Raw genomic sequence first — 14,724 nt, 5'->3', positions numbered from 1 at the left:
TATTTTTTCTTTACGTCAGAAAGCCCCGGCCTCAGGCCACTACGCGCAACATCAACCAAACGAAAAGCTCAGACACGCTATGACTGAGTGAACTGTTTATCACAACCAGAGGCATACACGCCACGCTTATGCTGATGAAAAGCATCCGGCCCCATCTTTCTGGTCAAAAGCGGCGCAACTGACCATAACCGCCCGCGGTGACCGATAGCCTTGTACTGAATCGGCAAGGAGCAGAGACACGATCTGTCCATGGCTACTTGTAATCCACTCAGCGATCAGTATGAGAATCAGAAGCACAATATATCCAAGCATATATTCAATATATGCTTGTAATCCACTCAGTGATCAGTATGAGAATCAGAAGCACAATATATCCACGGCTGCTTGTAATCCGCACCGTGATCAGCATGAGAAACAGAAGCACAACCTAGTCATGGCTACTGGCAATCCATAGCGATCACTTTGAAGGCAGTAACTATTGCACACGGGGAACGACTGCCCATTCCGACAAATGACAATGTACTGAGCAAATCTGACGCCGGTCAATTGTTTTCCGCCAACGCGCGACATCCACCAATGACATAGCCCCTCGACAATGACGTCACTCCGTTATCAGCCAGTGACAGATCGGTCAGATGACGCTCCCACTGCCCATAGGGACACCGCTCAGCTCTCGACCGACGTTATCTCTTGTCGTATGACGTCATCGGCCTCGGGGCGCCGCTTCAGGGAGGCCAGCCTGGCGGTGAACCGGCCGTTCTTCCCGGCCCCCTTGCCTGTGAGCACGGAGCGGTCAGTCACACTTCTGTACTGTTCTGCGGGCCGGGAAGGGGTCAAGGTCACATCTTGGGACATGGTCTGCTAACATGACAGAGGTCAAGGCCACATCTCAGGGACAAGTTTCTACAGACATGGGATATTAGGGTCACATCTCAGGCCACTGTTCTGCAAGCACAGGAGAAGTCAAGGTCACATATCAGGATACTGTTCTGCAAACATGGAAGAGGTCAAGGTCACATCTCGGGACACTGTTCTGCAGGCGTGGGGAGACTCAGGACCTCGGGGCCCTGGATATTGGGATTGCTGTTGGCGAGTTCATACGTTGCCAACCGTACACACCATAGCACTCCCTTAATCGAAGGACCACTATTGGGATACACGCCTCCCAACGCGTCCACGCAACGGCCAAACTTCCGCAGAGTCGCTGCAATGTCAACAGAACGTTCTTGATAAAGCCCAACTGAATCAGGGAAGCATGCAATATGTTTCCACGCATTGGGGGCAGTGGTGAATTTAACGAGGGCAGGGAAGGGGGGGGGGGCACTAAGGGCCCGCGTGCCCCCTGTTATCTGTGACATGAATTAACATTCGACCGCAATCATTTTGAGCTTCAAAATCAAACATGCCCATACAAAAAAGTAGATTGAAAAATGCGCCCTTGCCAAACACTAAAAAGGCGCACTTGCCAAAACAGACATATAAAAAAAGAAGATAAAAATGCGCTATTGTCCAAAAATGTCGGAGTCCCAATGGTTCGTCAGCACGGAATTCAGTGAGCATTTTTTTGTTGTATATTTGAGTTTACGGGCGCGCCGACTGCGGTGGTCATTTGGCGCCCATAACGAGTTTTGTTTTACCTAAGTAATGAGCCGCATAAATGGTCCCAAAGTTGATGTGTTTGAGAAACAAAAAGATCTGCTGAGATTCAAGAAACTGTGAGATGTCTCCTTGCATATCACAGAGGGCAAGGGGAGACTCATGCCGTCCAAAGTAACGTTGGCGTTCTTCCACGAGGCGTAGACAAGATATAAGGATATGGCGAACGGCAAGGACAGCGCCACATCGATGGCAGATGGGTTTATCGGCTCCCTCCAACATATAGCCGTGGGTTGCGTTTGTGTGCCAGATACGTAGTCTGCACAGGACCACCTCTTCTCGCCTCACCTCGCGGAAACAAGAGAACCACTGACCCAGCTTAGGGTTTATCGCTCTAAGCCTATTAACATCCACCCGATCCCAACAACGCTGCCACTTGTTGTGCAGGAAGGTTTTTATTGCAGGGTAAAAATATCTGGCAGAAGTAGAAAGAGAGCAAACACATGGAGCCGGCGCTGCTCGCCTGGCAGCCGCGTCAGCCAACTCGTTGCCCGTGATTCCAGCGCGACTAGGAATCCAACATAGCATGACTTTCTTTCCGGCCTGATCCGGTTGAGTCAAACGTATTAAAATGTCCTGTATAAGGGGACATAATGGATAAGAAGACTTCACACTCAGAACGCTGCTCAAATAGTCCGTCAAAATGAGATGTAAAGGTTCGTCACCGACTTTAATAAAAAAGTGTCTTAATAATTGCTACGAGCTCCGATGTGAACACCGACGCGTTTGGGGGCAATGAAAACGACCGGGTGACGCCACCGCTCACAAACGCACAGCCTACACCATCAGAAGTTTTAGAGCCGTCTGTGTAGGTACGTGTAACCCTCATATTACGTTATACGTTCAAGCGCTCTGGACTTCATTATATCCAGCAGAGATACATCTGTTTTGTCATTTCAGTCAGCGATGTGTCTGTTGAGGGCGAGATCAAATGCCAGGGATGAGTGCACAGATGACCTGATCGCTTCACCCTTCCAATGGGAGTTTCGTTTTCCCGCAGTAAGGCTTTCCGTAGGCTTAAGCTTAAGGTATCCGGGAGCCAAAAGGTCACAGCGTGCGCCCGAGGTGCATGGCGAAAAAAAGGCACAGCAGGCCGCGAAAAACTGCGAGATATGCGGGATGCCACGGGAGCTGTCGCAACTTAAGTGCACCACGCATGCCTACCATTTTCTCCTCGCTGACAACGGCGGCTTGTGCGATTCTACCACAAGGCTTCAGGTAGGAGATGTACGGAACGCCCCTGTGATGGCACGTAAAGCAGTGTGATGGATGGTGTCAATGATGCGTTTTGCGGATTCACACGCGCTGTCATAAATACAACATGCATAGTCCAGCTTACAGCGTATGATTGCCCGACACAGCAGCAAAAATACAGCAGCAAAAGCGTGCTCCGATCCCCTCCACACGATGTGCGCGTTCAAAGATTTAAAACAGCGTTCACGTAGCGCCTTAAGGTGTGCCTCATATGTTAATCGGCGGTCAAAGTATACCCTATGGTACCTAGCCACAGGCCCAGTTGGAATGCATTGTCCATACATACGGATAGACAGGTCACCGCATTCCCGGCTACGACGAAAATGCATGGCTACAGTCTTACTACTTGAAAACTTGAGCCCGTTCATGGTACCCCACTTCTCAACACGGTCCACAGCCAACTGGAGTTGGCGCTCCATCGATGGTACTCTTGCTGCGCTAGTCCAAACGGTGTCATCATCAACAAAGGCACGACCTGCAGACTGCGGCAGCCCAATCCCGATGTCGTTTATCATATCGACGAACAAAGCTACGCTGAGAACGCCGCCTTGGGGCATACCGTTAACTTGAAGATGCCTCTCAGAGAGCGCGTCCCGAACACGGACACGGAAAGGACGGTCAACTTAAAAGTTCTGAAGGTGCCCATATTGCCGCGTATACCATACCTGTATAGCTTGAGAAGAATGCCCTGACGCCATACGGTGCCATAGGCGCCCTCTATGTCAAGAACACTGCGCCTTTGTGTCGGTTTGCTCTAAATCCAATACGAATCGCAGTGTCGAGAACTAAAAGATCGTCCACTGTGCATCGATTCTTTCAAAAACCATACTGGGCGTTTGCCAAACCGCCGTGGTGTTCTAGAAACCAAGTTAAACGGTCATAAGCGATCTTCTCCATTAACTTAGAGAGCGATGAAGTGAGAGAAATGGGTCTATAATGTAAGGGATCTAATAATCCACTTTTATCCGTTTCTAAAAAAAGAACGACAGTAGCTTCTCGCCAAGAGACTGGAAAGTCACCACTGGTCTATAGCCCATCAAAGACCGCTAAAAGACCGCGAAGCACGCAAGGCGGCAAATGCTTGAACATGTCGTTGTGCACAGTGTCCGGACCTTCACACACACACTGCGAAGCTTGGCAATCGCCGATTCCAACTCGACCAGGGTGGATGGATCATTATAGGCATGTAGTGCGCTCGTCGAAAAGTCCACTGCAGATTGTTCACGCTGCATTTGATGCCGCACAAACTGTGGGTTAGTGTTGCCACCTACGCTGCGGCGGGCCAGCGCCCGGACAATCTCGTTCGTAACATCCAACGGGCGCGTCAGGACCTGTCCGTTCACACATAGTACCGGAAGAGGCATGGATGAAAACTCCCCCGATATACGCTTGATCCGAGACAAAACCTGCGATGTCGGCGTAGCCGGTTCAGCGTCCTTCCGTAAGCATGCCAGGAAGCACGCTTCGCCTCCCTTACAGTGCGCCAAGCAAAAGCTCTCGCCTCCTTAAAGGCTATCAGATTTTCCACACTGCTCCTGGCGCCAAAGCCCGAAACGCACGTTTACGCTCCTGGATGATGCTCCGACACTCCTCCGCCCACCACGGAACAGGAGTACGTCGGGGAGCGCCAGACGTGCGTGGGATACACCTGTTCGCACACTCTAAAAGTCTGTGAGTAAAATCCTCAATAGTGGATGGCGTCCTATCAGGCTCAGTTACAAATGATTCTTCAAGCCGTCTCAAATTCGCATCTCTCCGCTTCCTTAAAATTCCAGCGCTGTGGCCCAACACCCAACGTTCCATCTCTCTTAAACCGAACCCACACTGGGAAGTGGTCACTTCCCATTGGGTCATCTCCGACACTCCACTCGAGGTGTTGGACGAGCTGGGGACTGCAGAGGCTTAAGTCTAGCGCTGACATCTCACCGGATGACATTGTAAAATGTGCACGAGTTCTTGTGTTTAAAATACATAGTAAAGCACAGTGGATAAAATTCCCACACAGCCTCCCACAAGCAATGGTGACGTCACACCCCCAAACAGTGTCATGCGCATTCAAATCGCCTAGAAGAAGAAGTGGTTGAGGCAGTTCAGACAGCAAACATCTAAGGTGCATCAGTGGAAAAGCGATGTCTGGTGGTCAGTGATCATTTTGAACTCCCCAAAACCGCGAAATAGTGCGCACGGTCACGAAACACAAGTTTTTCGATGCACTCCATCAATGATAGCACATTTTAGCAGTTTCTGCAAATCCAGCCACGGGTGTCGGGAAAATGCCCGCCTTTTTGGACGGTCCCCAACTCCGTGTGTGCAACGGGAACTCACAAAACGATTCGTTGACACATCCGACGCGTTACTGAATGCTGATTTGCCAGGCTGCCACAAACGCGCTGAAAGAGGCAGCTGCTTATCTGCGTCAAGACGCGTGCATCAGCAAACACCTGAAAAAATGGCCTGCCTTCCTCCGTCGCCTCGATCCGCATCACACGCGGGTTAGCGTGGTAACACGCTCGCGCCAAGCAGCTCGACGCACCACTGGGCAAGCGTCCAGAGGTCCTCTGTCGACGCCGGAGATGCCATGACGCTACTTCTCGCCTGGGCGGGTGTCGCGGCGGTGTGAGCTGAGGACCACTGACCGTCCATGAGCTGGCAGAGTTTGGGCGCGACGCGGCTGACGAGCTCGGCCGGGCCGCGCACCAGGAGGGAGCCGGCGCCGCCGTCCTCGCCCCCGACCGTCACCACCGCCAGTACCGTCTGTGGATCACACCGGTCACCGGCGTCACACCGCTGCGCCCGCACGCTGCCGAGGTCAGGCAGCTGGCCACTGGAGGACACATCGAGATCACGTTGTTTGGAGTCTTCGGTTGGCTGGTTGTCATTGTTTGGCTGGTCTTTGGGCGAGGGGTATGGGGGCCATGACACTCAGACACTTGGATCAGACACTTGGTACTGAAGGTTTCGAAGACTTCAGACCATCCCAACAAACACATGAGTCTGACAAGGAACAAAATAGGACACGCCGCCGGGTAAGTTGACGAATACGTCCGGCTGACCAAGCAACCACAGCTTCCGTCGCGTACAGCATAGCCTGGGGACATGGTCTGCAGTGACAGGATAACGGTGGCCTTTGCACACGCTGCTGTCTGACGGCCCGAAGTGAAGTTTTTCACAAGGACACGGAATACGGAGAGTATACACTGACCGGTAACACCCCGCAATGCCCACCCATGCCTACTGTGGCCGCGTTCGTCCGACCTGTTAGCGGCGGCCCGGCGGCCGCGGCGCCGGCCTGCCGGGGTCACTGACCTCGTCGTCGAGCAGCGACACCACGGTGGCCATGAACTCGGCGTCGCCGGCCGGCTGGTGGACCGAGAGGAAGCCGAGCGGCGGCGCCGCCGACCGGAAGCGCGTCACCTCCGCCTGCGCCAGCTGACGCAGCAGCTGGCGGCAGGCGCGCTGGCTGGTCTTCAGCGAGCGCTGCCACTTGTCCAGGATCGTGCCGTGCTCGGCAGGACCACACCTGGGCGGCGTACATCAGCTGAGCTCACGGCAAGGTCAGCAACAGCCCTGAAGGCGCACGCTGGGTATGAGGGCCCGTGGACTGGACTCAGCGTCTGGGTTTCAACTCAAGGTTAGTTCTGAGCTCAACGATTGGCTCAAACTGAATGATTTTGTGAAGAGCCGGGTCGGCTACTGGGACAATAGTGATCGGGTCGGATCAGATCAGGTGTCACGACATAATTTCAAGTTTATTGTTGAGGAAGGGATCCCAACAGCTACTGATGTCAAGACATAAACTACCTGTTAGGGGCCAGGGCTAACGTTCGCTGCTTGGGGCCAAGCTAGGGGTCAGTCCTTGAGGCCAGAGCGTTGCTCATGTGTTGAGGCCAATGTGTGTGTGCACAGACTTCGGGGTCAAAGCTCATGCCAGGTCAAGGCTCATGTGAGGCATTGAGATGAGTGTCATGGTTGGATAATATCAAAAGATGACCGCTCACAACTACCAGGCATGTAGCTTCAATAAGTTACTCACTGACCACTGCTGCTCTGCCGTCCAAAGGCAAAAAGGCATAAGAACCATTAATTAGCACAGAACTTAAGCCTTTTCGCTATTGGAGGGCAGTGCTGTTGACGACATGAGAGCAGTAACTTTTCGTATCATAATGCCCGTGAAAATCACGGACCGATTCAACGAAATTATTATTAAATTATTAATTAAATTATTAATTAAATTATTATTAAATTATTAAATTATTATTAAATCATTCAACGTATTCAACGAAAGGTACTTTAGATAAGCGTTTTGAAATATGGTGTGTGTAAACGACTATTCGAGGCATTTTTCAAGATAAAGCTTGTAATCATCGCCCTTGCTCTAACATAAGCTCTATCCTTCCCCATTTTTTACAGCCATCATCCTCACTGAGAGTCTGACATATTCCATGCCATCCCTTTCCGCAGCAGCCTTCAAGTACAACAGCACAGATAACGCAGGGACCCAGAGACCAGTAGAGAGACCACAGAGACCGGAGACCAACACCGAGAGCACAGGGACCAAAGACTAGCACAGAGATGAACGGCCGAGTCCGGCACACCGCGCCTCTGAGCCGACACAGTCTAACATACAGCGCCTCTGTGCCCGCACAGCCCCGCACACAGGGCCCCTGTGTCCACACATCCCCGCACACAGCGCCTCTGTGCCCCACAGCCCCGCACACAGCGCCTCTGTGCCGACACAGCCCCGCACACAGGGCCTCTGTGCCCCCACAGCCCCGCACACAGCGCCTCTGAGCCGACACAGTCTAACACACAGGGCCTCTGTGTCCACACATCCCCGCACACAGCGCCTCTGTGCCCCCACAGCCCCGCACACGGCGCCTCTGAGCCCACACAGCCCGCAGCACGCCGCGCCCGACTCCGTGATCAGGCGCCCATCGCCGCCGTCAGCGCACCTCAGCACGGTGTTGAGGTGGGCCTCCCGGCCAGCAGTCTCGCCCAGGTGGTCCAGCAGCCGCTGGCCGGCCACGAAGTGGACGTTGGTGCGTCCTTTCTTGCCCCGCTCTGCCTGCAGCAGCTTGACGGCCTGCAGATGCGCCAGGCTGCTGACGTGCGTGCCGCAGCACATGTTGTCGTCGATGCCCTCCATGCTGACGATACGCACAGCGCCCTGTGTGCGGCAGCAAGCGGTCAGTCTGAGACTGGCGGCGGCTGGCAGCGAGCGACAGATGGCGACAGATTAGAACAAAACAGAACACAGCTGAAGACATTAGAGCAGGGCAGGACGGGACAGGACAGGACAGGACAGGACAGGACAGGACAGGACAGGACAGGACAGGACAGGACAGGACAGGACAGGACAGGACAGGACAGGGCAGGGCAGGGCAGGGCAGGGCAGGGCAGGGAAGGGCAGGGCAGGGCAGGGCAGGGCAGGGCAGGGCAGGGCAGGGCAGGGCAGGGCAGGGCAGGGCAGGACAGGGCAGGGCTAGAAAGAGCAGCACAGCACAGAAGCAATCAGACTAGAGACGAACAGGATTAGGAAGGGTGGGGCGGGGCACAGTACAGCAGAGCACAGCAAAGCGCGGTGAGGAAAGCAGACTAAGGCAGAGCAGGGCAGGGCAAAAAAATGTGGACTTGAGTCAGGGTGTAGCAAGTGCTTTTCGAGTAAGGACAGAACTAGACGTTTGTGCAAGAGCAGGTTAAGGATGGATTTAGAGCAGTCAGCGACACTAAGGCGGTGCTAGATTCGGAGCAGCCGGTGACACTAGGACGGTGTTAGAATCGGAGCAGCGGGTGACACCAGGGCGGTGTTAGATTCGGTGCAGCAGGTGGCACCAGGGTGGTGTTAGATTCGAAACAGCCGGCGGCACTAGGGCCGTGCTCGTTTCGGAGCAGTCAGCGACACTAGGGCGGTGTTAGATTCGGAGCAGCCGGTGACACTAGAGCGGTATTAGATTCGGAGCAGCCGGTGACACTAGGGCGTTGTTAGTTTCATGCCAGCAAAGTGGCGTTGGCTGAAGTCAAGAGGCAGAGTGGGCCCAGTTATACTCTGCTGTACGACCAGTTAAGGTGACTGTAGTCAAGACAATATGACACATCTCAGGCGAATACGAGCGGGCCAGGAAACGGCACGCGTTCACAGGGATCAATACAGTCAACCATGTCACATAAATTAGGCCCTACCAGTCTGGCACTACGCAGAGTGCACAGTGTCCCATATTTGGTACATGTTTCAAAAACCCGTTGTGGCGAAACCTCAGGACCACCTAGCCTAATAATAGCGCTGGGTAGTGCCACTGCAGCACTACGAAGATATCGTAATGATATCAATAATTATCATTTTCTAGTCCAAATTACGCTGTCAACGCTTTGCAACAGTACTACACTTCCTCCTTTCTTGGTAGCCCCAGAGTGTATCCCGAGTCCGCGACAACTGCAGCTGTCGTGACCGCGGTCGTCATGACAACGGCACAATCTGCTGAGGGCCGTCGTCAGCTGTTACGGGTTAGAGGTACCCTGCTGAGCTGTTTTAACGCACACATTGTCACCCTGACGACGGGCGTGGCACTTTTACTGGTATGAATGATGCCAGTACAAATGAACGTAATTGCTACAGCGGGCGGCAACGGCAAAGCACCGAGAAGTGCACTGGCTGGAGCTTGAGCCAATGTGTCACTTAAGACCATGTAATACTCCGCTTCCCAAAGCCAAAGATGCACTTTGATAAGACCCAATGTGGTAAACGCCATAGGGGAGAAATCAAAGCTATAGTTTAACGCTTCGTTGAATTCGCGGGATAATAGCCTCAAGTTGCATATATTTTTACCTTGAGTGTTTCCATCTTTTGTAGCGCTTATTACAGTCATCTTCGCAAATTAGTGTGTTCCAAACATTAGGGAACATACGTTGGGAAAAGCGAGAAGCGAGTAGAAAGTCCAATGAGATTTCTCCCGCGGGAGAGGCAACTTCAAATCGAAAGTCTGAGCTATTCAAGATCTCGAGAAAACTAGTATCACCGATCAAATTCGACGTGTCTGAGCAAACACTACGACGTGTCTGAGCCAACACTACGACGTGTCTGAGCTAACACTACGTGTCTGAGCTAACACGACGACGTGTCTGAGCTAACACTACGTGAAAAGTACAAGGGCGGCATACCGCCTGTAAGATCAAACCGGACAAACCACGCGGGGATCATCGTAGCCACGCAAAGCAAATATCATTCCAAACAACGATATTTGAGGCAAAAAATGTGCCAATGTTCACAATTAACATGAAGTTCGGGAAGAACGTGTAGGAAATCTTTACACCCGCAGCACGCTTGTCAACTGGCAGTTCTATTGCAACTAGCTATCGCAAGTCTAACCAGTTTTATGCAATGTCAAAGGTCAGACACCACACACCCCGCACGAAGGCACAGCGCAGGTCACATGTGCGATGTCAGTGGCGCTTCACTGACCGTGTGGTCGTCGGGCAGGCCACGCGCCCTGACCCCGGCCAGCTGGGGGTCACCGGGCTGGTGAACCGTGACCCGGACGGGGCGCGCCTCCCGGATCAGCTCATTGGCGCGCCGCTCGGCCGCCTCCAGCTGGTCACGTGACAGCTCGGCGGCGTCTGATTGGCCAGAAGGGAAGCGCACCGACTGGAGGCGGCCGTACACGGGGCGGGCGAGCACTGACAGTCGCGCGCGGCATGGCACTGGGGCGCTGCGAAGTACGCGTGATAACGAACGTCCCCTATCGGCGCAGGCGTGCCCGTGCGTTATGATCGTTACGGAGAGAGAACGTCACGTTCTCGTGCTCATCTGTAGCTCATCGCAGGGCGAGTGTACGGGCTGGGGCCGGAGGCGTCTGAGCCTCCCGGGCTGACGGCAGCCGAGAGTCCGCACCACGTCAACGCTAGGCGTGCAGCCAATAACTCACGATAACGGCAGAACAGCAACATAACGGCATAACAAGGAGCTGATCATAATGGCAACTGATTCATCACGCTGATGAGTGACACATAATAATGCAACAATATAATAAAATTAGCACTGTTGCTGTCAGCTGAATGTATATCTAATATGAGCACAAGCACCATTGAGATCAGGCATAATGGTCTAGTGAGCCGGGCTCAACAAGTCCCCACCCAACCAGCCTGCCCATTGCTGTGCACAGCCCACCGATCTCGATGAATGAGACGGTGTCTCGCAGCGCCCAGGAGGTGGTCTGGAAGCCATACAGCTGGTCCAGGATGGCGGTGATCAAATGCTGACCTGGCGAGGGTGGGAGGGGACGTCAGCTGGACGTCAGCCCATCACTGCCCGCCATGTCACAGCTCAGGGCCCCAGCTCTGGGCCACATCAATGGGGCCACCTGAAGGGTACATCACTGGGGTCACCCGAGGCTTTCATGACTGGAGCCACCTGAGCCATACATCAATGGCGCCTCAGGTGATGACGAGCCTGCTGAGTTCAATGAAGACACTCAAAGCTCAATGCTCCCGCTCAATGAAGGCAGACCCTGGCGCACATAGCCAGGCGACGACGAGCCTGCTGAGTTCAATGAAGACACTCAAAGCTCAATGCTCCAGCTCAATGAAGGCAGCCCCTGGCTGACATAGCCAGAACCAACACCACAACCCATATGACTGATGCCAATTCTGCCAGTTATTTCATGACGCTCAACTTTCTAGCTCCCATAAGCTGAAGCACACAAGACATGGAGGTTGCAAAAAGGTGATCAGGGGTGCCTGATAGTATAAGTTCAACCATTTCTTCATGACAGTGGCCCTATATGGGACCTTGCCTATTCAAAATCACTGGAACAGACCAGGCCTCCAAATCTGTAACGACACATTTACCCATTATACCAGCTCTCTAGCACTGATAACATGGAAGCCCACAACATATCACCTCCCTGCCTTCACACTGCTGCTCAGCAGCATACCTCCAGGTCATGCTACCCCCTTCTACTGACACCCACCCACCCACCGGAATGTTGTTGCATATGGTGCCAGCGGCGACACCAGTCCACTGTGACCTCCACCACGTCGCCCGGCGTCAGCGGGTCACGGACGAAGTGGACTGCCTCGGCGCCGCGTCTGGTGACGCGCAGCACCTCCGACGAGCCGATCGTGCCACGGTCGTCAGGCTGCCGTCACGCCAGATGTACGTAAGGCAAGGCCGTCAGGGAGAGCGCAGCAATGTGGCCATTACATGGAGGCATGAATGAAGGCCTCCATGCCATCACATGGAGCCATGAATGAAGGCCTCTGTGCCATCACATGGAGGCATGACTGCAGGCCTCTGTGCCATCACAAGGAGGCATAACTGAAGGCCTCCATGCCATCACATGGAGGCATGACTGAAGGCCTCCATGCCATCACATGGAGCCATGAATGAAGGCCTCTGTGCCATCACATGGAAGTGTGACTGACAGCTTCAGCATTATAATAATAACCAATACATCACAGATATTATGATGGTGCCACTGTTCAGTGGTTGAGAGTAAGTACACAACACATTGTGGCAAGGCAGTGAATGATGCCATGTTTTATTGGTTGCTACCCATTGTATGCCAAGTTCTGTGGGATGTAATCAATAGCACAGCTACAGCCTACTCATATCATACCTGACCACCTCCTTCTGGGAACAATATTGTGTCATCCAGAATGACCTCATATCCCTTGACCTTTGTCTTCTTGCCCTCCAAAATTACTTGACCTTCAGCAGGAGAGCAGCTGACAACTGTAGCAGGGAGCTGAAATACAAGGCCTGGTCAATGTGATACAAAAGGGTGAGACTATGCTCTGAACACACATGAGGTGCCATGGCAAACTAACATTGAATTAGATCTCAAAACAAAATGGTGACTCGACCTCATACCTAATGAAAACCATGGCACAAGTTCAGAGTATTGAAAATGCATACATAGTTTTCCTTCACATCAAGATTGAATCTGACCATGAACAGTCAATAGAGTCAATCTGCTCACAGAAATGTATCAGAATTCTCAATTACCAAAGGCAATGTTAAAAATAATGATTTAGAGAATAAGAATTATACCAAGATACATCTTCTTAATAGAAAAAATCCCATTTCATAGTCTTTCATGAAACCTTGGAGCCTGGACCATAGGTTGAAACCAAACCATAGGGTCACAAAACTGGTGAGACAGCAAGACAAAAGCTAGGACAGTATCAACAAAAAATACCTAAAATTGAAATATACATAACAGGCCAGCAAACCATAAAGTCAAGAGAACCAAATCAGAATGTTTCCTTTGGCTCAGCTTCACTTGTGCTTCACTTGCATCATGCATGATTGATTGCCATCCTGCAGTAAACAGATACCACCTCACTTGTTTGCCTTGTCATCTAAGCGCACAAATAATTGGCCTTGCTTTGTTTACCTGCATCTTGGCACCAGTCTATAAAATATGTCAGTCTGGCCTTGAATATACTTGCAGCAGGTCTAATCCTACCCCAAATAGGGCGGCCAACCTCCCTGTTTGGAGCAGAGGCTGGCGATCTGATGACCTGGGGTCTTTCAGATTTTCCTCATAATCTAATTTTCACATACTGACAACTAATTGTTCCCTCCCCCTGCTTTGTTCAAGATAGCCCAGAATAACACTGAGCTACACATCTATTATTTTGCATTACATCTCTATGATACCAGACCCCAAACATTTCAAGTGCAATGCTTGGGACAAGATATATGTCTGATACACAAGCCCCCCACACTCCCACTGGCCTCTCTAGTGTGCAGTTCTTTGTATATGCTCTACCTGTTCAGTGCAAGCAACCAAAGCTGGTACAAGTCCACTTTGCAACTGTTCATGACAGTTGTTGAGAGCTTCAACTCAAAGAATTGGTCCATAGCTAAATGGATTTGGTACAAGCAGTCACATCCAGGATCAGAGGGTTAGAATGGCAGAGATAGGCAACTATGGCACCATCATGGCAAACATGGTGCATTCAACCTTATGGATATCTACCTTTACAAATGGCCACTCCTAATTTCCATACAACACAGGGAGTTTTGCAGCTCCACCAGACTTCTGTGCCAGCTCATACCAGCTCCAGGGTACCATGAGTTGCCTCCAAAAAATGACCAACTGCAATTGAGTTGTTACTGCCCAAAAATCCAAAACCTCCTCCAAATGCCAATTCTTGCCTCTACTCTGTTCCAACGGAAACCTGTTCAAAATCTCCCCCATCTTGCACACCAGTTTACAATCAATGTCTATTGAGTTTTCTCCTATCCAAACATCCTTGCTAAGGTCCATTCGCCAGCCCAATTCCCTCGCCAGCCCAATTCCCCAAGCTTCAAACCTTTCTATATTGCATGCTGACAACATTATTTTCATGTCATTGTTAACTTCCGGCTCTTTCACACTCGCTTCCCCTGCACTTGCATGCAACATGTACCTACCTTTCTAGCATAGCTATCATTTTGGCAAGCAAAAACCATAATTGTAAAGAAATTGAACCAGAGGCTGCAGAAAGACGGCCCACTACCAAAACTTCACAATAAGGCAATTTCTATCCGTAGCTTTGGCCGAAGCCAACGTCCGTCGATCCAGCAGCAGATTTACGTCCAATTGCCAGTTCGATATGCCGGGGCGTTTTGATCGCCTCATAATTTGGTGTGCATGACCTTCTCGACACGCTGATTCCGAAAATCACCGTCTTTGGGGTGGGATTTTGCGTAACTTCCGAGTTACAAGGCGCGTAATATCGCCAGATCGACGTCGCGGGGCGCTTCGATTGCCTCCAAATTTGGTGTACAGAGCCTTCTCCATACGCTGATTTCGAAAATCAGTGTCTTTG

General features: G+C 51.9%; 1 protein-coding gene across 2 annotated transcripts; it reads right to left on the bottom strand.

The window, feature by feature from the left end:
* Window positions 1-371: 371 nt before the first annotated feature.
* LOC119089894 (alanyl-tRNA editing protein Aarsd1) lies at window positions 372-14,503 on the bottom strand. 2 transcript variants are annotated; one of them, XM_037212702.1, is made up of 9 exons: window positions 14,327-14,503; window positions 12,522-12,650; window positions 11,882-12,041; window positions 11,072-11,164; window positions 10,367-10,521; window positions 7,863-8,077; window positions 6,217-6,430; window positions 5,547-5,664; window positions 372-776 (listed from the first exon to the last, which is right to left on the bottom strand). In XM_037212702.1, the coding sequence occupies exons 1-9, from the start codon at window positions 14,363-14,365 to the stop codon at window positions 667-669; spliced, it is 1,233 nt and encodes a 410-aa protein (XP_037068597.1). In that variant the 5' UTR covers window positions 14,366-14,503; the 3' UTR covers window positions 372-666. The 2 variants fall into 2 exon arrangements, with proteins under 2 accessions (XP_037068597.1, XP_037068604.1); XM_037212709.1 differs by lacking the exon at window positions 14,327-14,503 and adding an exon at window positions 14,227-14,293.
* Window positions 14,504-14,724: the final 221 nt, after the last annotated feature.

Source organism: Pollicipes pollicipes, unplaced genomic scaffold (genome assembly GCF_011947565.3).
Source record: "Pollicipes pollicipes isolate AB1234 unplaced genomic scaffold, Ppol_2.1 Scaffold_1600;HRSCAF=1878_pilon_pilon_pilon, whole genome shotgun sequence".
NCBI lineage: Eukaryota > Metazoa > Arthropoda > Thecostraca > Pollicipedomorpha > Pollicipedidae > Pollicipes > Pollicipes pollicipes.
Note: the sequence above shows the minus strand (reverse complement) of the source record. Positions and strands in the feature narration are given on the sequence as shown.